Raw genomic sequence first — 22,698 nt, forward strand, 5'->3', positions numbered from 1 at the left:
AACAACACCATCAAACCCATTTCTCCTGCTCTCTTTTTTTAAATTTTTTTTAATTTTTCACACTTTAAACCATATTAATCAAGATACATATATTTTCCTTCTTAAATATATACAGTGTCGTTTTCTCCCCCCCTTCCCTCCTCCCCTCCCAATTATTTAAAGTTCAGAATATAAGATACATTAAACCCGTCAAACAATGTTGTCACTCAATAAAAATAAACAAGAAATTCCACTGAGTCAGTTCTTTTCATTTTCTTCTCCTTCTGTCATTTTAGGTGGTAGATGTCCACGGTAGGTTTTCTCTATTGTGTTTCATGTATGGCTCCCATATTTGTTCGAATATTGTAATGCTATTTCTTAAATTATAGGTTATTTTTTCTAATGGAATACATTTATTCATTTCTATGTACCATTGTTGTATTCTCAAGTTATCTTCTAATTTCCAGGCTGACATAATACATTTTTTTGCTACAGCTAGGTCTCCTGCTCTCTTCCACTAAGGTTGTTTCCCTTTGTCTATCCAATATCCGAATTTATTACCATGAACGTGTCATGAAATTCATTGTTTTGCAGTAGCATCGCAGCTGCAAAAATGGCCATCAATGACATTTAAAATAAATTAATTCATTAGTGCAAAAGAAGAGAGGAAGTGAAGGTAGTGTCTGTGGTTCATTGTCCATTCAGAAATCTGATAGCACAAGGGAAGAAGCTGTTTTTGGACTTTGTCTTTAGGCTTGTGTTCCTCCTTCCTGTTGGTAGTAGTGAGAAGGGGGCCATAACCTGGGTGGTGAGGGTCCTTGATGATGGAAGCTGCTTTCTGGAGACATGGCCTCTTGTAGCTGTCCTTAATGGAGTAAAGACAAATGCCTATGATGTTGCTGGCCAAGTTTGCAACTTCCCTGTACAAAAACAAAGGCGAGAAATCAGACTGCTCAAACTACAGGGGAATCACGCTGCTCTCCATTGCAGGCAAAATCTTCGCTAGGATTCTCCTAAATAGAATAATACCTAGTGTTGCCGAGAATGTTCTCCCAGAATCACAGTGCGGCTTTCGCGCAAACAGAGGAACTACTGACATGGTCTTTGCCCTCAGACAGCTCGAAGAAAAGTGCAGAGAACAAAACAAAGGACTCTACATCACCTTTGTTGACCTCACCAAAGCCTTCGACACCGTGAGCAGGAAAGGGCTTTGGCAAATACTAGAGCGCATCGGATGCCCCCCAAAGTTCCTCAACGTGGTTATCCAACTGCACGAAAACCAACAAGGTCGGGTCAGATATAGCAATGAGCTCTCCGAACCCTTCTCCATTAACAATGGCGTGAAGCAAGGCTGCGTTCTCACACCAACCCTCTTTTCAATCTTCTTCAGCATGATGCTGAACCAAGCCATGAGAGACCTCAACAATGAAGACGCTGTTTACATCCGGTACCGCACGGATGGCAGTCTCTTCAATCTGAGGCGCCTGCAAGCTCACACCAAGACACAAGAGAAACTTGTCCGTGAACTACTCTTTGCAGACGATGCCGCTTTAGTTGCCCATTCAGAGCCAGCTCTTCAGCGCTTGACGCCCTGTTTTGCAGAAACTGCCAAAATGTTTGGCCTGGAAGTCAGCCTGAAGAAAACTGAGGTCCTCCATCAGCCAGCTCCCCACCATGACCACCAGCACCCCCATATCTCCACCGGGCACACAGAACTCAAACCAGTCAACCAGTTTACCTGTCTCGGCTGCACCATTTCATCAGATGCAAGGATCGACAACGAGATAGACAACAGACTCGCCAAGGCAAATAGCGCCTTTGGAAGACTACACAAAAGAGTCTGGAAAAACAACTAACTGAAAAACCTCACAAAGATAAGCGTATACAGAGCCGTTGTCATACCCACACTCCTGTTCGGCTCCGAATCATGGGTCCTCTACCGGCATCACCTACGGTTCCTAGTCGCTTCCACCTGCGTTGTCTCCGCTCCATTATTGACACCTTTATACCAGACAGTTGGGCAACCCATCAGAATGCTCTCCACAGTAAATCTGCAGGAATTTTTGTTGACATATCAAATCTCCTGAAACTCCTAAGGCAGCATAGCTGCTGACGAGCCTTCTTCCTGATAGTATCAAGATGAAGGCCCCAGGATAGATTCTCAGAGATGTTGACACCCAGAAATTTGAAGCTTGTAACCCTCTCCACTGCTGACCTCTCGATGACGACTGGTTCAGGTTCTCCTGATTTCCCCCTTCTAATGTTTTTCTAATGTTGAGTGTAAGGTTGTTGTGACACCACTCAAGAAGCTGATCTATCTCACTCCTGTACGCTTCCTCATTGCCATTTGTGATTCTTCTGACAACTGTGGTGTCATCGGCAAATTAGTAGATGGCATTTGAATTGTGTCTAGCTGTAGAGAGAGTAGAGCAGTGGGCTACCCACTCATCCTTGAGGTGCACCTGTGTTGATGGTCAGTGAGGTGGAGACATTGTTACCGATGGTCTTTCGATGAGGAAGTCGAGGATCCATTGGTGATGTAGAGGCCCAGGTTTTGGAACTTGTTGACCAGCACTGAGGGGATGATGGTGTTAAAAACTGAGCTGTAATCGATGAAAAGCAGCCTGATGTTGTCCAAGTGATCCAGGGCTGAGTGGAGAGCCAGTGATATTCCATCTACTGTGGAGTGATTCTGGCGGTAGGTGAATTGCAGTGGGTCTGGGTCTTGGGTGTGAGTTCATTTTGGCCATGACCAACCTCTCAAAGCATTTTGTCACAGTAGAATGCTACTGGCCAATGGTCATTGAGACACCCCACTCTGCATTTCTTTAATATTGATGCCCTATTCAGCAGGTTGGAACCTCTGACTGCAGCAAATATCCTTTCGAATTATTGGTCATTTCTGCTTCTACCACTCTCGAAGGCTGTAAGTTTCAGATTATTACTACTCCTTGCATTTAAAAGAAAATCTTGCATCTCCCCCATCTCCCAACTAACACCAGTTGCCATCAGCTTAGGGGAACAGTTTCCCTTTGCCTAAACCTGCCAAAAAATGTCTGTATTTTCCATATTTCCCCTCAATTCTTGCTTCAAGAACAGCTCCAGCTTCTCTAATCTAAACATTGTTGTTGGGGCCTAGTCATTCATCCTCAATCCTGCTGCAGTTCTGCACACTCGACAACCTTGAAATCCTTCTTGATGTGCAATAACCTCAAATGGACAGTGTTCTCTGGATGTGGCCCAATGAGAGGTTTGTAAAGATTCTTCATAACTTCCCCATTATTGCACATTATACCTTTAATTATGAAGAACATGATCCATTTGTTTTGCCAATTATGCTCTCAATATATCCTGCCTTTTTTTTTTTTTTTTTTAAATTTTTTTATTTTTCACACCATAAATCACATTAGCCATGATATACACTATTTCTTTTCACACATATACAGTGACTTTTTCTCCCCCCCCCCTTTCCTCCCAAACCACCCCCCCACCCCCCCCTCTCATCCATTTTAGGTATACAATCTAGGTTGCATTAATCCAGTCAGACAATGTTGTCATTCAACAAAATTACACCAGAAATTCTACTGAGTCCATTCTTTTCTTTCCTTCTCCTTCTATCAACTTAGGTAATGTTTGTCCCCGGTAGGTTTTCGCTATTGTATTTAATGTAAGGCTCCTATACTTGTTCGAATATTTCAATATTATTTCTTAACCAATATGTTATTTTTTTTTCTAATGGAATACATTTATTCATTTAAATTTGGTAGTTTCTTCCTTTTAATTTGGTTATGTATTCCATTAATATTTAAAGACATATAGTTCAGCGTAGCCCTTTTATATTTTGTTTATCTTCTCTTTCCGTTTTTCCATCATTACCTTTCCTCCTTTTCCATTTCTGTTTTCTTATTTTCAACTCTTCATAAGACAACATTCCTACAACATCTAACATTTTCCTTATTCTCCTATTTCTATCTTATTTATCCCCAATCTCCCCTTCACCTCCTGAGTTGTCCTTTATCCCTTGTCGGACAACCACATCTCCCCTCTCCATTTGGATTTGCGAATCCACTCGCAAGCGTCAACTGATTGTGCAGTGACCGCTATTTCCCCCCACCCCGCCTCCCCCAGAAAAGATTTCACTTTTCATATGTCACAAAGGTCCCTCTTTTAATTCCCTCCTTATTCTCTCTATTCCATTACCTTCCCTTATTAATTCTTGTCTATACTATCTATATTTTCCTCTAAGTACAGATACATTCATGTATGCTCATTGTCTCTATTCACTCTTATACCTCTTTACCTGCATACATATCAATCGTGATCATTTTTACTCTCATTACCCGTCTTCTTCCCTCAGTCTATTTTTGTCTTTACCCACATACATATCAGTCGTGATCATTTTAACTCTCATTACCCGTCTTCCTCCCTCAGTCTATTTTTGTAATTGTTCTGCAAATTTTCGTGCTTCTTCTGGATCCGAGAATAGTCTGTTTTGCTGTCCTGGAATAAATATTTTCAATACCGCTGGATGCTTTAGTATAAATTTATACCCTTTCTTCCATAAAATCGCCTTTGCTGTATTGAACTCTTTTCTCTTCTTTAGGAGTTCAAAACTTATATCTGGATAAATGAAGATTTTTTGCCCTTTATACTCCAGTGGTTTGTTGCCCTCTCTTACTTTTTCCATTGTCTTCTCCAGTACCTTTTCTCTTGTAGTATATCTTAGGAATTTTACTACAATAGATCTTGGTTTTTGTTGTGGTTGTGGTTTAGAGGCCAATACTCTATGTGCCCTTTCTATTTCCATTTCATGCTGTAGTTCTGGACATCCTAGGGTCTTAGGGATCCACTCTTTTATAAACTCCCTCATATTCTTGCCTTCTTCATCTTCCTTAAGGCCCACTATCTTTATGTTATTTCTTCTGTTATGGTTTTCCATTGTATCTATTTTTTGAGCTAGTAGTTCTTGTGTCTCTTTAGTTTTTTTATTAGATTTCTCCAATTTCTTTTTTAAGTCTTCTACCTCCATTTCTGCTGCTACTGCCCGCTCTTCCATCTTGTCCATTTTTTTTCCCATTTCTGTTAAGGTCATCTCCATTTTAATTATTTTCTCCTCTGTGTTGTTTATTCTTTTTCTTAAATCCTTAAATTCCTGTGTTTGCCATTCTTTAAATGATTCCATGTATCCTCTAATAAGAGCAAGTATATCCTTTACCTTGCCTCTCTTTTCTTCTTCTATTTCACCATACTCTTCCTCTTCTTCTTCCTCTGAGTTGACCATCTGTTGTTTCTTTGTTGCCCTTTCCTCCTCTTCTATCTTGTTTCTATTGTCTTCTGTGGTCTCTTCTTGCTGCAGGTGTTCTGCAGCTGTCGTTGCCGGCTGTGGAGATCGACTCCCCAGCTGGTCCCCCCTCCCGTCGGTGTGTTTTTTTTTCATTCGCATCGCGCATGCGCGAAACTTCGCGCATGCGCGTTTGCGCACTTTTGTTCGGCTCAGCGAGCCATTTTTGTAGTCCATTATTTACCGACCTGAGGGAGCGGGTTTCTCTCTCCGCAGCGGGCCTCTTCGGACAGGTAAGGCCTTCACCTTTTTCCTCCTTTGTCTTCTCTTCCTCTCTTCTTACCGTTGCTTTCGACTTTTCTTTTTTTGTCGCCATCTTCTTTCCACCTTTATACTCACTTTTCTGTAACTTTTATTTCTGTGCCTTTGTGTTTTCTCTTGTTTTTCCCGACTTTTCTGGAGAGGGCTGGAGTTCACCGTCCGGCCACTACTCCATCGCGTGACTCCTCCATCCTGCCATTTTCAAAGAACTTTGTAAATGAACTTGAACTGTCATTAAATCTGTATTCCAGCTTCCTGAATTTGAGAAGGAAATCTCTCCTTTATCCTCTGAAATAAATTTCATCTGCCACTTGGCTGCGTATTTGAGTCCATCTTTTGTCCTGGTTAGTTGGTTTCATCACACATTTTACCACACCTCCTTGACAGATTTCAATATTTGCCTCTATATTCCAACAGACAAGTTATTTGCAAAAATAAAAGCATTAATCCTTCATCTTCCAATCTGAAAAACAATCATTTACCTCTACTCGCTATCTATGTTTAAGTTGATTTAGATATATAAGACGGTAACAGGCCAATGAGACCGCGCTGCCCTGTCGCGATTCGAACCCCAGTTGCTGGCGCTGTAAGAGCGTTGCGCTAAATGCTATGCTAACCATACCACCCCAATTGCAAGTCTTGGATTGACTTCATTGATTCAGCTCTGCATCCACAAAGGAATAGGATTCTTATTTAATGCTTATTGGTGGTTGCGGGATCTGGACGAAGGTTCTACTCTGCAAATGTCAACGTCATCTCTATTATTCAAAAAATGAATTTCCATCAGATTTGATGAGTGGCTGCTTCATCTTGCTCAGTTCCCTGGCCCATGAGCATCTCAATAATTTGGGAGATGAATAAACCTTACACATCCGTGATACTGCAATCAGCTCGATGCAAAATTGAATTTTATTACTCTGTTTGCCTACTTTGCATTTGCTGTCAATCACAAGGCATAGTTGTAAACTAATCCGGGAACAGGTTCCAAATGACCAGTAAACTTGTCTACTTCATAACTTTTTTAACAGATTTTTGTTGCTTTTTTTTTAAATCACCCAACCATTTCTTGCTTATTCTATTCCTTGCCAAACCATCTGTGCTGCTTTGACTTTTGCACTACTGCCACATTTGGTGTTGCTTTCAAGTGTAGAATGGAACAATCTCTGTTGACTACAAAGTCACTCGATCAGTCACCCATGAATACACAACTGGGCTATGTAATACTGACCATGATTCTGGGCCTTTCAACGCAGCTTCTGAAACGTTTCTTCTTTGTAACTCGTTCTGCAAAGACTATTTATCGTACCGTAATAAACCAAGCATTTGTGCACATCACCTCTTCATGCTGAGTTTTATGGGAAGACTAACATTCCGTGAAGAAAAATGTTAAATGACACATTAACTACATTCCATTTCTAGTTATTGAAATTGTCAGTGGGGCAAATAATGTGTAATTATTATGCTTTTGACCATTAAGAAGGAAAAAGTGTAATGTGCATGGAAAAGGTAAAGTGATCTGGTAGCATCAAGGATCGTACAGATGGCCTCCATATGGTGAAATTCAGACAGTATGTGTTAACCAATGACGGTGGGTGATTTAGTTTTGTGTGGAATTTTTGCTCAAGGAATGCTGGCCATTTGATTGATTGCCTTGCCATCGCCAAATGCCTGGACTGGTGCAGGGAGAATTTCTATGGATGAACCAGTGCTTGTAAAACCATGGGCCAGCAACAGAAAAACAATGATCACCTAAAAATGTTCAAATTCCGATCAAGTGGTGTGTACATATTAGCTCACTTCATTGTACATGTCACATCAGCTTATCAGGAGGAAACTCCTTCAGTCCTGTTCTGCATGTTTAGATGATGCCAAGCAAGGGAAGCTATCGAGATTACAAATTAAATGTTCAAAGCAAATCTTTATTGCATCAGGCTTGGGAATCTATCTGGTGCAATGCATTTTAGTTTTCTCTGTGTCTGCAGGTTTCCTCCTTTTTCATTACATCATCGCCAACCAATGAGGAGTGTCTGAATTGTGTGCGATACTGAGCTCTGCTTGGATTGTGCTATCTCCAGTAACAGATGATGCAGCTTTCTGACAAAGAATTGGGGTTTTTGGTTACTTAGCAACATTTAAGTGGCTGGGTTTTTTCCACACTATTTTGGGTATGGGTTTTTTAAATTCCTAAATGATGGGCAGGTTATTTAAATTGAGGTCTTTGCAAAAAAAAAAGCTGATGTTAAATATTGAATATTGAATAACCTAGTAGAGGTGCCACTCCCCATGTTTCTTTTTAAACAGATTTTGATCCATTTATTTCCTTTTTATTTAATTTTAATATCAGAAATATACTATCTCATTATCAAGTGGCATATATTTTTATGCATGAATGAAACCAACGATCTCTCGTGTGTTTCAAAAACTATCAACACGTTCACTCTCTCAGGTGACTTGTACGTTAGATTCAGTATTTAGTTGGTAGTATTCTAAAAGACAAAAAAAAACAGGAGTTTATATATGTTCTATCTGAATGAGTTTGCCAACCATTATACGGAAACTGGAGAAATCCAGCTTAGATTTTGGAGAGGTCGGGTAGGAGCTTACTGTATAATGGATTCCACCATCTTTCTCAAAGAAATTAAAAATAACACTGGACATCAAATGTTTTCCAAAGGATTTGCTTCCTGGAAAAAAAATTGGGGATTATGATAGACAACTTCAAGGTGAACACATAATTTCAGATTTGCTCTTTCATGTAGGAAGCTGGAGAAATACTAAATTCTTTTATTGAATTTAGCAGGTGTAGTCGCATAATGATGCTGACACATTGCGTTAGTTCAACCGACAAAAATGTTTTCTTCCACAAACGTGGCTTCCCTTCCACCACCATCAACTCAGCCCTCGTCTGCATCTCCCCCATTTCCAGTTCATCTGCCCTAGCCCCCTCAGCCCCCAGATGAAACAAACATAGAATCCCCCTTATCCTCACCTACCACCCCACAGCCTCTGCATCCAACACATTATCCTCTGGAATTTCTGGCACTTACAAACAGGATCCCACTACCAGACGAATCTTCCCCTCCCTCTCTAAGGACTGCTCCTTTCAAGCAACACTTCAATCCTCAGGATTGATTTGCTGCATCTGGTGCTCCCTATGTGGCCTTCTGTACATCAGAGAGTCTGGGTGAGATCTCTTTGTTGATCACCTTCACTCTGTCCACACTCATGACAGGGATATCCCAGTGGTCAACACTTTCAGTTCTGCATCCCACTCCCATCCTTTCATGTCCATCTATTGGTCTCCCACCAAGACCATGCATAAGTTGGAGGAACAACACCTGATTTTCAGTCTGGGCGTTCTCCAGCCTGATGGTATTAACAACGACTTCTCGGTTTCTACTAATTGATTCTTCTTTTTCCCTTTCCACGTCTTCTTTCTCTCACCTCTCCACCTCCTTCCCTCTCTATTCACCGAGTCATCCCTCCTCCCCCTGCTTGGTGCTGTGCCCTCCCTCCCTTCTCCACCTATTTCCTCCTGCCTTTGGAACTGTGCTCCTCCCCCCACACCTCCTTCCCTTGCCTTTTAATTCGGACACCTACCGATATTCTTCCATACCTTGGTGAAGGGCTCAAGCCCAAAATGTCAGTGTGTGTCTTTATCTTTGCCCCCCCACATCTCCATCGGGCACACAAAACTCAAAACGGTCAACCAGTTTACCTATCTCGGCTGCACCATTTCATCAGATGCAAGGATCGACAATGAGATAGACAACAGACTCGCCAAGGCAAATAGCGCCTTTGGAAGACTACACAAAAGAGTCTGGAAAAACAACCAACTGAAAAACCTCACAAAGATAAGCGTATACAGAGCCGTTGTCATGCCCACACTCCTGTTCGGCTCCGAATCATGGGTCCTCTACCGGCACCACCTACGGCTCCTAGAACGCTTCCACCAGCGTTGTCTCCGCTCCATCCTCAACATCCATTGGAGCGCTTACATCCCTAACGTCGAAGTACTCGAGATGGCAGAGGTCGACAGCATCGAGTCCACGCTGCTGAAGATCCAGCTGCGCTGGATGGGTCACGTCTCCAGAATGGAGGACCATCGCCTTCCCAAGATCGTGTTATATGGCGAGCTCTCCACTGGCCACCGTGACAGAGGTGCACCAAAGAAAAGGTACAAGGACTGCCTAAAGAAATCTCTTGGTGCCTGCCACATTGACCACCGCCAGTGGGCTGATAACGCCTCAAACCGTGCATCTTGGCGCCTCACAGTTTGGCGGGCAGCAACCTCCTTTGAAGAAGACCGCAGAGCCCACCTCACTGACAAAAGGCAAAGGAGGAAAAACCCAACACCCAACCCCAACCAACCAATTTTCCCTTGCAACCGCTGCAATCGTGTCTGCCTGTCCCGCATCGGACTTGTCAGCCACAAACGAGCCTGCAGCTGATGTGGACTTTTTACCCCCTCCATAAATCTTCGTCCGCGAAGCCAAGCCAAAGATAAAGCACACTGTTTGATTTGTTGATTTTCTCCAGCATCGTGTTTTTACTGAAAATGATTTGTTAAATAGTTTTCTTGCGTCAGGGTTCAACAATAGTCAGCCAGAATTGATGGATTCCATTTGCCCTGATACCCCTTTTCCATGGACGCAATGACCTGGTGAAACCTTTCACCGTGTTTGTCACTGACTCGACCAAGATCAGCAGGGAAGACGACCAAGTGTGAATGTCGAATATGAATTTTCAGTGACATGCTTGCACTTCATGGTTTTGTATGATTGAAGTGGACTTAAAATATGAGAGGAAACCACAAGAAGGATTATATCTAAAAGATGGTAAGTGATAAGGAAATTTTTAAGATGATTTCCACAATCATCAACCCAAAATCTATAACATAGTGTGCACTGAAAAATATTCAGGAAGCAAAATCTTCATTGTCCAGTGAAATGGGTCTAGATTGTGAGAGATTCCTGGTGATTCTACGATCAGCTTGCCTGACTTTGTGTTCTGAACAGGGCTGGATTATATCTATTTGTCATGGCTTAACTAGCTCCTGCATGAGATGCATTGGCTGCATTTTTTCTGTTGTCTACTATTTTATTTTGTCAATAACATATTTAAACTGGTAAGATCACGAACCATTGTGATCACCTGAGTAATAGATGTGATACAAACCCACTGCTTGAATATGATCAGTGTTATCAGTGACATTTTACAGAATCGACAACATAAAGAAAAATATCATGAAGAAGTTGCCAATCTTTACCTCAAAGTGGATTTTAAGTAGAGCAATGGATTGAAATACTGCCCTTCGGTCTCAGAGATGCAGTGTAAAATGTGTCCAGTAGTGTGAGGGGAAAATGTCTCTGCATTTATTGATTCTTGGGTTGTTTGACTTTGGAGCAATTAATGCTGTTCCCTTGATTATTAATCGAAGAAACTGTCTGCAGTTGAGCACTAATTGATTCTAATCAGACAGTCCCACTCAGAATCTGAAGGGACCAGGCAAGAACTAAGAGGGAAGGGTGGCTTGATCCTCCATGGGTGGTGTCTCAGCAGAATTTGGATGGTATTCAGTCTGCCTTTCAAAGGTAGAGCATGTATATTGAAGTGAAACAAGAAAGTCTGGAGATGCTGTGATTGTAGTTTAATACACAAAAGTGCTGGAGAAACTCATCAGGTCACACAGCGTATTTTATGTACAGTGGACTTTCAAAATTCTGATGAAGATAACCTCCGCCTGATTTTCTGAGTGTTTTCTTGTGTTATTGGGCAGCTGTAATCTCTCATTCACTATTCCAGTATTTGCATTCACCATGTTTTATTCTGAATATTTTTAAATCGTACATTTTTCCTCCATTTTAATTTTATTCTGTCCTGAAGGTGCTGAATGAACCAGTAATGCATCTTGCTTCAGGTTACACGGTACTTGCAATCTGTTGGAGCTGCAAACCATAGTGTCTTCCCAGTCATGTTTATGGATGGATATATTATTAGCAGGTAATGTGTGGATCTTCAGCAGATCCAGATCCAGCTGCGCTGGATGGGTCACGTCTCCAGAATGGAGGACCATCGCCTTCCCAAGATCGTGTTATATGGCGAGCTCTCCACTGGCCACCGTGACAGAGGTGCACCAAAGAAAAGGTACAAGGACTGCCTAAAGAAATCTCTTGGTGCCTGCCACATTGACCACCGCCAGTGGGCTGATAACGCCTCAAACCGTGCATCTTGGCGCCTCACAGTTTGGCGGGCAGCAACCTCCTTTGAAGAAGACCGCAGAGCCCACCTCACTGACAAAAGGCAAAGGAGGAAAAACCCAACACCCAACCCCAACCAACCAATTTTCTCCTGCAACTGCTGCAATCGTGTCTGCCTGTCCCGCATCGGACTTGTCAGCCACAAACGAGCCTGCAGCTGACGTGGACTTTTTACCCCCTCCATAAATCTTCGTCCGCGAAGCCAAGCCAAAGAATGTGTGGGGGAGGGTCTTGTAGTGCCCTGTAAAATGAACATCAATGCTGTGTTGATGCCAGTTCATCCTAAAGCTGTGATCCTGCTACATTTTCAGTGCAAAATTCAGCCTAGTCCTCTGCCCCATATGTAAATGTTCTTCAGCCAAAGAGTTGGGAAGAGTTTCTGTGGACATTAGTTGAAAGAGGAGTGAGGAAATCCCAAACAATGGTGACTGTTTTTCACTGGAAAAGAGGGAGTCACTGAGGATGTAGATGGGCAGCGTTTACTGAAATCTGCTGGGTTTGCCCAGCAACCGATTTAGTGAAGTCCAGAGCCTTTATGTTGGGAATGCCTCTGGTTAGTCGAAACTTGCAGTCAAAGAGCTTGTGCCCATAAGGCCAGAGATGAGTGGTCCATTGAATGTGGCTTCAGTAAACTGTCATAGATTCATGCAGTGAGGAAACAAGCCTTTCAGTCCAGCTTGTCCACACTGAGCTACACTAGTCCACCTGCCAGCATTTGAATCCTATCTCTCTAAACCTACCCTTATTTCCATCCAAATTTTTCTTAAACATTGCAGTACTATAGTCCTATCTCGAAGATCTCCACTGGAAGCCTTCTAAACACTCACCAGGATTCAGAATCAAAATATATTGTGACCATGTCACGAAATTCGTTGTTTTGTAACAGCGACACAGGGCAAACATTTATAAACCACATTACAAAATAAATAAAAATAATACAGAAAAAAGATATAATAAGATTCATTGTTCAATCTGAAATCTGATGGCAGAGGGGAAGAAGCTGTCCTTGCGCCGCTTGGTGTTCATCTTCAGGCTTCTGTACTTTTTGCCCAATACCCCCTATGGGGGTACTTGAGGATAGAGGCTAATTTTTTGACACCACTTCTTGTAGATGTCCTCGACAGAGTGAAGACTGTGGCAGTGAGTTAAACAACACTCCTGAGCGTTGGCACCTCCATATCAGATAGTGATGCAACCAGCCAGAATGCACTCCTGTGCACGTGTAGAGATTTTTGAGAGGCTTTGGTGACATACCGAATCTCTTCAAACTCCTCACATCGTCTCTGGTCAACCTTCTTCGTGATTGCATCGACATGGAGGTTCCGCAACAGATCCTCAGAGATGTTGACACACCCTCTCCACAGCTAATCCCTTGATGAGGTCTGGTTTGCCTTCTGATTTCCTCCTGTTATCCACAATCATCTCCTTGGATTTGCTAATTCTAGCTTGAGATCTTTCCTGTAGCACAGTGACTGACCAAAGCTGAACAGTGTACCTTGTCCTTGGAGTTTTGGTGGAATTGGATGGTCAGTCTCTGTGGCTTTTAGTTGTACATGCCACTTGGAGAAGAGTACCACTGAATTGCATTTTCTGCAAGTTGTGGAAGTGAAAAATAGGGGTCAGCTGAACAATGGCAGCAATTTAGATGTAACAGAATTGGAAATCATTCCGTAATTATAGGGTGTTATCATGTTTGGCAGAACAAATTTGTTAAGTGTTTAGCCAACTGACTTCATACCATTAAGACATGTATGTAATTCTGGTTTGACAGGCTGTCACGTGAAGTGCTCCATTTCATCGACTCTAATTTGGAGTTTAAAGGGACAATTTCGATGTGATTTACAGGTTGATTGGGCACAACAATCTTTTTTTAAATCTCTTGCCACTCACGGCAGGTGTCATGTCCAGTTGCAAGTCGGCATTTAATTCATTTCTTGTTTAAACAGAGTTTGTATCTCTGAACTTTAAAACGAGTATTTCAAGAGTTAGTTGCCATGAGGAAGTGACTACAAATAGTCTTTATGGGCAGTTCCTTTCTCTCCTGTGATGTGGATTCTGAGGTTATTACTTGAGATCATTGTAGAGGTAGTGGACTCCTACACTGACGGGCTGGGGGCCGACCAGTTGACTGGGAGATGATCACTCGTTCTAGTTATGTTGGTTTCTTTGTATTCCTGATACAAAGGAATACAAAGGTGCTCAATAACATCCTGAAGGCTTCTCCCAGGATTTCTAAAATCAAGAGCAGCACTGAACCATAATTGACTTCGTCCTATGTGCCAGCATTTGGCCCATATACTTCTGAACCTTTCCCGTCTGTGTACCTGTCTAAATGTCTTTTAATCTTTGTATCTGCCTCTACCACCCTCTTGCAACTCATTCTGTATACCTATCACCCTCTGTGGAAAAAGTTGCCCCTTTAAATCTTCCCTCTCCCATCTTAAACCTGGAGCCATTCACCTTATGATTTTGTATGCATTTGGTGCTGATGGACTGGGGAAACTTAAGCATTAGTTGTGGATGCTTTCTGGAATCCTGGCCACAAGGGTGCCCATGAGCTTTACGTCATGTTAATTCTCTATCCATTCCTTAATTCTCCTGCACTGTACCAAAATAGCTCGATGTAAGCTGAAGACCCAGCACTTCCTCTTCAATTGCATGATCTCATTGCCTTTGAGTGCGGTTTCAGATAATACTAAATAACAGATTGTTTTCAGAAGGTTTTCTTCCTGAAAATAAATTGGGGATTATAGTAGATAATTCAAGCTGAACACAAAGATCATTTTGGATTTGCTGTATCACGTAGGAAGTTGGAGAAATGTTACAATAACTTTTATTGAACGTAGGAAGTTGGTGAAATGTTACAATAACTTTTATTGAACGTAGGAAGTTGGAGAAATGTTACAATAACTTTTATTGAACGTAGGAAGTTGGAGAAATGTTACAATAATTTTTATTGAATGTGGGATAATGATGCTGAAACGTTGCGTTAGTTCAACTGCCCTAAAAATGTTTTTTGCTGTTGTCTTTCATTGGGACGGGACTCCGCATCTAATCCTCTAGTGTCAGTGTCCAACAATAGTCGGCCAGCATTGATGATTCCAGTGTTATAAACTAACCGACCCACGTTAGTACTAACACAGGAACTGCCATGGAAGATTTGCCAGACAGTGGTAAATTCAAAATCATAGTTTTTATTAAATTATTAACCACCTAACAGTTCTCACTTAATTCTAAACTTACTTAACTTTAAGCTTAACCCCACTATGCAAGAATGTAATTGTATAAATGTGTGCGTGTATTAAAATTCCAAACTATTTCATTTTAAACTTGAGTCTGAAAAGTTATTTTTAAGGCCCAGTATTTTAAAGTCTTGTTAAACTTAAACTCTATTAAATTGTAGTTCAGAAGTGATTACAAAACATTAAATTCTTGTAAATTGTTGCTTCAAAGCAATAATGAAGTTTGTTAACACTGAGTCGGAACAGTCTAACATTGATTCGATCCTTAGACTGTTCCAACTCACAAATCTTGTTATTTTCCCAGGAAGAGATTTCTTCTTAAATTCTCACACTGGTCTTCAACTCCCTCTTAGCTTCAGCGTTCTAGAGTTAATTCCCAAATTGAGGCTGCCTTCTAATAACAAAAAAGACAGTCAGAAGTGGTCTGGCTTACTTTAAAGCCACTTAGAACACCTCCTTCTCCCAAGAATACTGTCCATCTTCTGGTTTCTTTGCCTTCGGAGATGTGTAACTTTAGACTCATGAAGTTACCTCACCAGTGAAGTCAGCCTTAGTTCCTGAAAGATGTGATCAGTTATTGGAATGTTCAACAGTTCCCAACCCCCGTTTCTTGTCAACCATGTGATCTTCATGCCTCTGGCTTTTAGACGTCATGACTCTGAAAGATTACCTCCCAACCCCCGTTTCTTGTCAACCATGTGATCTTCATGCCTCTGGCTTTTAGACGTCATGACTCTGAAAGATTACCTCAGTGCTGTTTCAAAGGCTCTGAGTTTTATTTCTCTTGTTCAAGAGGCCTTAAGTGATTTGGTTTAAAAACAAATGTCTTCCTTTAGCACTTCTTATTGAGTACTTCAGTTTTTACTAAAGTAAACACTCCATTGTTCTTGAATAATTAAGATCCATTTCAAATCCATTAGCTCTGTCATTCCAAGACACGTCGACTCCTAAAATGAACACTCTTTCTGATTTCAGTAGTGTATCTATAAATGTGCTGAATTGTGTGTGACCCTGTACCAGTCCATAACTAACTTACTAAGAATACATATACAATATTTTAATTTTATAATTTATTAATACATTTTTAAAGAAATATAACTTAGCCTTAACCTAAATATTACTCTCAACACAGATCCATTACACCCTGATACCAGATCAGAATCCAAATTTATTGACATGAACAAGTCATGAAATTCAGTGTTTTCCAGCAGCCTTCATAGTCCAAATATTCACATTTAACCATCTTAGGACGTTACTGTAAAAAAAAGTAATACACGAAAAGTAACACCTGAAGTATTAACTCTATTTTTGCCTCTGAAGATGTTGCTAGCGTTTTGATTTCATATTTCAACCTCTGCCGTATTTTCCCTTACCTTTCTGCTTGGTGACTTGATTTCTATCTCTCCAAATATTATTGTCCAACAAAATGTTCATGTTTATTGAAAACTCGGACTCTAGCCTGTAAGCCATGTTCTTTCCAGAGTTTATCTCACTCCATAGTTTTAAATCTGCAGTACAATGCAGTAGAAGTCCTAAAATCTAGATTGCTTGGGGATTGGGTCGCTCTGGATTTTCTTATTTTCGGACAGTACTTTTAAAATTCAAATTTAAGGAGGAATAAGGACGAGATAAACAGGTACATTTTGACGGAGCAAGTGAAATTGAAAGTGACAGTTTGCCTTAGAGAGCCAAGTTGAAGGTGGACTGCTGAGAGAGTGGGAGACGGACTGAGCATGTGCAGAAAATGATCTAAAAATTTCTGGACTTGGATGATAAACCACCACTGGGTGGTGCGATGGAGTGGAAGAAGGCCCAGAGCACGAGTCATGGTCTGGAGGACAATTTAGAATGTTGGAATTTTTTTAAAAATGAACATTCTAAAGGTAGCCAGAAGGATCCGGACCAAGCCCATTGTTCCTCTCTCTGCATGCAACGCAAGGCAACTTCGAATTTTGTGCTCTCTCTCTCTCTCTCAAAGATCTTTTGGCTTCAGTTTACCAAACAAACTGAATTTTGTTTATGATCTTTGCTTCGATTGAGATCGAAGTTTTGTGAGTTTTGTGTCTAAGTTTTTCTGTGGGCTGGTTGGAAATATAACTTACACTTTAATTACATATGTTATATTTAGGCCGGGGAATTTATTAGTTTTACACTGTTATAGGAATTTGCATAGTAACCAGTGGGCATTGTTATAAAAGGGGGATTTTGAATTAAAGTTTGAAGGTAAATTTTTTGTTAATAAAGTAATTATTCATCTTTGCCCTGTGTGATATGCCTTCTTTGTGGTTTCCAGTTTGATCTTGTAACAATTAGTAAATACAGCATGCTTTGTTCATCAAAATAAGCAGTTTTAAAGAAAAATGAAGTCCACACCTGACAAAAATGTAAACATAAAAACAAATTTTTCTGCAATTTTATTGTAAGGGTGGTGGTGACAGGCCTGTGAGACAAGGAGAGACTGAGTGAGATGTAGTTGTGCTGGTTGAAAGAGGGTGGTAAAAGCTACATGTGGATGAGGTGCAAGTAGGGCAAGGTGAAGGTAATCAAACCACAAGAGGATAGACTACTGCAATATTGATGGTTAGCACAGTTGGGCACTTAATGGACAGTATGACAGGTTGAATGAAGTGTTCCTATGTTATTTGACTCGATAACTGTAAGAGAGAAAAAGGAAATAAAACAAGCGCTGGACAACAAAGATTTTGCTTCCTGAATACTTTAGGGCAGGGGTGTCAAACTCAAATTCACGGAGGGCCAAAATTAAAAACTTGGACTAAGTCGAGGGCCGAACTAAATATTTATTGAAAATTTTCAACAACATCTGCATGTTTTCTCTTCTTTCAACATATGTAACGTTAAACTTTTTCTAATTAAAATAAATGTTTAATAATAGTTTTGGATAAACTCTTTCCAGAAGCATTAACAAATGAGAAATAAAATATTCAATAAATAATATTTCTCTATAGAGGATTTGTCGAATGTTGCTAGTGTACTGTCGAATAGTAAAATCTGAGGGCTATTGAGAATGTGGGAGAATAACATGATTCCTGAAACAATCAAATGGGTGACTGATTGTGGGCATGAACTCTAGCAGGGTTATTTGCCATGACATTTTTCCATTGGTACAGATATCCTTTGATTGACACACTTTTTAAGTTTTATGCCTAATGAGCTTGTATCCAGGTGCAGGACCATTTTTAACCAGGAATATATTGATCACTGTGACATGAAACTATTGGAAGATCGTTTTATCCTGAGATTAAAGTTCATAATCCTCACTCAGGCCTGTGTGAGGGAGGGCGGGGTTTGCGGGCGATCGGGTTGGACAACGACAGTGCGGGGGCATCGGCTCTCGCTTCAGGGCGGCATCTCGGCGGATCAACGGCCCCGTCACCATGAGTCGCGGATCGGCCTGCGGCAGGGAGGGGGAGTGGGCAACGGTCCTGGCGAGGTCAGGCCCGAGGCCTCCGGTTCCGGGCACTGGGAAGCGGCCTTGGCTTCCCCTGACACCGGCCAGGCCCCAAAACCAGAGTCCACGGTGAGACCCTGCAAAGTAAACAGAGGAGGTGGGGGGCGATTAGCAGGCTGACGCCAATGCATTCTGGGATTTGTTGTATTACTGTGCATGCGCTATACTGGCGTGGCGGCCAGCGGGCCACCTCTAATACATTTTTGAAATGATCCTGCGGGCCAAATATAATTATATGGGCCAGAGTTTGACATGTGTGCTTTAGGGTGTATTTTATGGATTTTAGGCTGATTATGAAATCACCTTAAATTTTTCCTATCACATACTATTTTTTTTAAGATACAATCTATTTGTGTGATTTCCTGTCATTTTAAGTTTACTTCAACCATATGAATTCTAGAATTTTATTCTTTGCCTTTTTAAATATTGTCATTTGATTAAAAGAGCCGTGCATATTTCTGTGGAATTTACAGGGGTGGGAAATCTGAAAATGGTTTGTGCACCAAACTTTTGTGTATTTGGAGAGTACAATGGGAATTCCATCTGTGCATATTCACATTCATTGGAAAATAGCTGAATTATTTGTTCTGTGCTTTTATGTCATAAATGCAAACTTGTTTAGTGCTGCAGTTTTAAATTATGAGAGGAAAATGAGCAGGTTTAATCTAATGCCAATTCCATGGGTTTCTTTGTGTTGAATTATTTGCATGTACATTCCTTTCAAATTTATTTGGATTTTTTAAGCTAAAGCTAGCGTCTTTGTTATTTTACAGCGCTGTAGGTAAGACATGCCTACTCATCAGCTACACCACCAATGCCTTCCCTGGCGAGTACATCCCAACAGTGTAAGTATTAAATATAGTACTGTTTTCACATCAGTGCTCAAACTGTTCATATTTTGAATTCAAATGCTTTAATTTTGTAGATTTGACAACTATTCAGCTAATGTTATGGTAGATGGGAAACCAGTGAATCTGGGACTCTGGGACACAGCAGGTCAGGAAGATTATGACCGACTCCGACCTCTCTCCTACCCACAAACGGTACAGTGGCTTTTCAAACAGTTTTCTTCGTATTCCTAATGTTTAGTTCCTATTGCTGGACTTTGCACATTACAACTCCTCCTTTTATTTTCCAAATTACTCTGTCAACTCTCATTACAAGCGCTGGTTAAAATGACCGCTTTATTAGTGTCTTGTATTTGCATTCTTACTTCTTGGCCTCCTGTACGTAGATGTTTTCCCCCATCTATACCTTTTGGATTCTTAAAGACCACCATCAATCACTCATCATTTGGAGCAGTGGTGTTCTTTCCACTCACATACCTTGTGCCATAGCTGCTCTGTGATGAGTAAGCGATTGTTTAAGGTGGGATGTGGGTGAAAAGAAAAATTTTGAAAACCACTGTTTTAATCGTACCTCATTGACTCGTTATGTGCACGGTTTCAGAACTCCAAAGGAAATGAGCCAATGACAATTTTTCTCAAGCAAAATATTTCAGTCACAATTGGGTCTAGAGCAGTGATTCTCAACCTTCCCTTCCCACTCACATCCCACCTGAAGCAATCCCTTACTCATCACAAAGTACCGATAGCCTAGGGATGACTTCAGGTGGGATGTGAGTGGAAAGGGAAGGTTGAAACCCACTAATTTAGAGGCTTCAGTCTTTTCCAAATAGACGTCCTTCTGGTTCTGCTAAAAATCTTTGCTCTTAAACTTTCATTAGTTCCCCCACTCTTTAGGAAACTAGTACAATCTATTGTTCCTGCATTGTACAGTCTAACTAGTACAGTCTAACTAGTAGTCTATTGTTCCTGCATTGAAATTCTACACATTCAACTTTTTTCCTTTCCAATTTTATCCCTTAGAAATGTCTCCTGAATATCATTAACTTTTATTCATCAGCTTATTAGCCTGGATCTTTTTTTGGATTTCTACCCACTGATTCCACAGGAGCTCCTTCATCTCACTTGCACAATTATTTTCCAAGCAGTTTTTTTTCCATTTACTTAACAAAGGGGGTCACTTCCCTACGTGGATTTAATTCTCCGGTGGCACTGACTTTCTGCACCTTTTTTTGGTCCTGTCAGTCCTCTGTACTCCCCTTACCCCTCTCTTTTTTTCTTCTCTCTAGATTAATACATTTTGTGTGCATGCAAAATATAATTTATTGCATCTTTAGGAAATCCGAATATTGTGAGCACTGCATTTTTTGGGGGCTCCCAGAAATAACTTTTTGATTTTTTAAAAAACTACATCCACCCCCAATTTCCAGTTTTAAAAGTTTCTTCTTAAATCTCCGTTAATACGTGGCACGTGTCAACGTGATACATAATAGGGCAGAGGTCCAGGTGATGGTGATCAGGCCTTTAGGAGATCAAGTAACCTATTCCTTTGTATTTTTTCTCCTTTTTTTTAACAGGATGTATTTTTGATCTGCTTTTCGCTTGTGAGCCCAGCATCCTTTGAAAACGTTAGAGCAAAGGTAATGGTTACTTTTTAAATGGGTTACTCAAAAAAAGCTAGCATGTGCAGTATGTGTTCAGGATCTTTTTGTGGTACAGGGTGACGGATTCCCAGTCTATGAGGGGTGTTGGGTGGTGATGCTCGAGTACCTTTCTTTTGCCATGGTTGCTTGCTAGTAATGTAGGGTTAATGTTTGTTTCTCTCCCCCTCCCGCCCCCAGGCAAACACATGGAAGTGGTTCATAATTAAAATATCTCTCCGTCATACTTTGACCAAGATGGTGGTAAGGTGGATGGTTTAGCCGATTTCCTTCTCCGTGGGCAGGAAATATCTCTTACCTTTGCCTTTTGCGGCGATATTTATGGCCTTGATCAACTCGAAGGCAGTCTTCTAACATCCAAGTTTTAAGAACAATGCAAGCCTTTCTTGCAGATCCATAACTTCATGAGCATCCAATCAGTAAAGATGAAGAAAAAAAAATTAGGCTTTTCAGAAACAAAATCAAGCACATAGGAAGTTGGTCAGATTTTTATTGGTTTTCTCTTTCCAGGTTCCAGTTGATGTGACATAGTTACTGTTGCCTTGGTTTTATTTTCACCTTTTCAGTTTTAGAGGGACTGGGGCTCTGTTGTGCAACTAAACATTTTGCAGCTGTTTTTAATGCAAGACAGCTATTGAAACAAAGCCTCGATTTGCTCGAGGAGTTTCTCGTCACCGTTACCTCTGCAGTTTCTTTTAATTTTGGCCTGAGTGAATGTGTGGGGCTCTGGTTTAGTCTTTGGCACTGTTCTTGTTGAATTTAGTTTGCATCCTCAAAATCTTGACTCCACGGTTCAGTCTTAGTTTTGATCTTCAGACAGCTAAAATTCCTAAGGAAAATATATTTGAGATCTTGGTGTATTCTCCTATGAGTGTAAATCCGGAGCATAATGTTGATATTTGTATTGAAATACCAATTAAATGCTGCTTTGATGAAAGCTCAGTGTGAGGGGGTGGGCGGAGGCAGGGGGAGTGTTTGCTGTGTCTTAAGTTTCAAATTGGTCTTTTAATTCCATGCAGTGGTACCCAGAAGTACGACATCATTGTCCAAACACGCCAATAATCCTGGTGGGAACAAAGCTGGATCTACGGGATGATAAAGATACCATTGAAAGGCTAAGGGATAAAAAGTTGGCTCCCATTACATACCCTCAGGGGTTGGCAATGGCCAGGGAGATAGGTGAGTAGTGTGAAGGTCCAGGAGGAATTGTAGGACATGATGAGAACTTTGCCACTTTAACATGCACCTTGGGAGAATGTAGTAGCCATGTTGAATTGAAATTTTACTAACAGACCATTGTACATTAATGATCTGGATGGAAATATCTTTAAGTACCATGAGTCATTATTTTTATTTATTGCCAGTCTGTTGTAAATAGATTCCATTTATAACCAGCAATGAAGCAAAGAGTGGAAGTGAGTAAAGGGATTGGTGCTAAAGAACATTTATTGACTTGTAGGAATAACTTTTGAAATACTATATATGCTGCTATATAGGATGATCCCGGAATTTCCACCTAAAATGTGTCTTTGCACAAGAAGATGGCCCCTCCCCCCCTTCAAATCTGGCACTTGATGCTGAACAGTGATGGTGGTAAAGCAAATCACAATATTTTAATAACAAATCATCATTTAAAGGTT

At 40.9% G+C, this 22,698-nt stretch overlaps 1 protein-coding gene across 1 annotated transcript in view; it reads left to right on the top strand.

Annotated features, from left to right (window-relative positions):
* The window catches only part of rac3a (Rac family small GTPase 3a), a 34,946-nt gene that overhangs the window by 7,238 nt on the left and 5,010 nt on the right, over positions 1–22,698 (top strand). The window contains exons 2-5 of the mRNA XM_069930204.1: positions 19,326–19,397; positions 19,478–19,595; positions 20,975–21,037; positions 22,078–22,237. Coding sequence (XP_069786305.1) covers positions 19,326–19,397; positions 19,478–19,595; positions 20,975–21,037; positions 22,078–22,237 — 413 coding nt within the window. The remainder of the gene's footprint in view (positions 1–19,325; positions 19,398–19,477; positions 19,596–20,974; positions 21,038–22,077; positions 22,238–22,698) is intronic.

The sequence above is a fragment of the Narcine bancroftii genome, chromosome 3, assembly GCF_036971445.1.
Source record: "Narcine bancroftii isolate sNarBan1 chromosome 3, sNarBan1.hap1, whole genome shotgun sequence".
Classification (NCBI taxonomy): Eukaryota; Metazoa; Chordata; class Chondrichthyes; order Torpediniformes; family Narcinidae; genus Narcine; species Narcine bancroftii.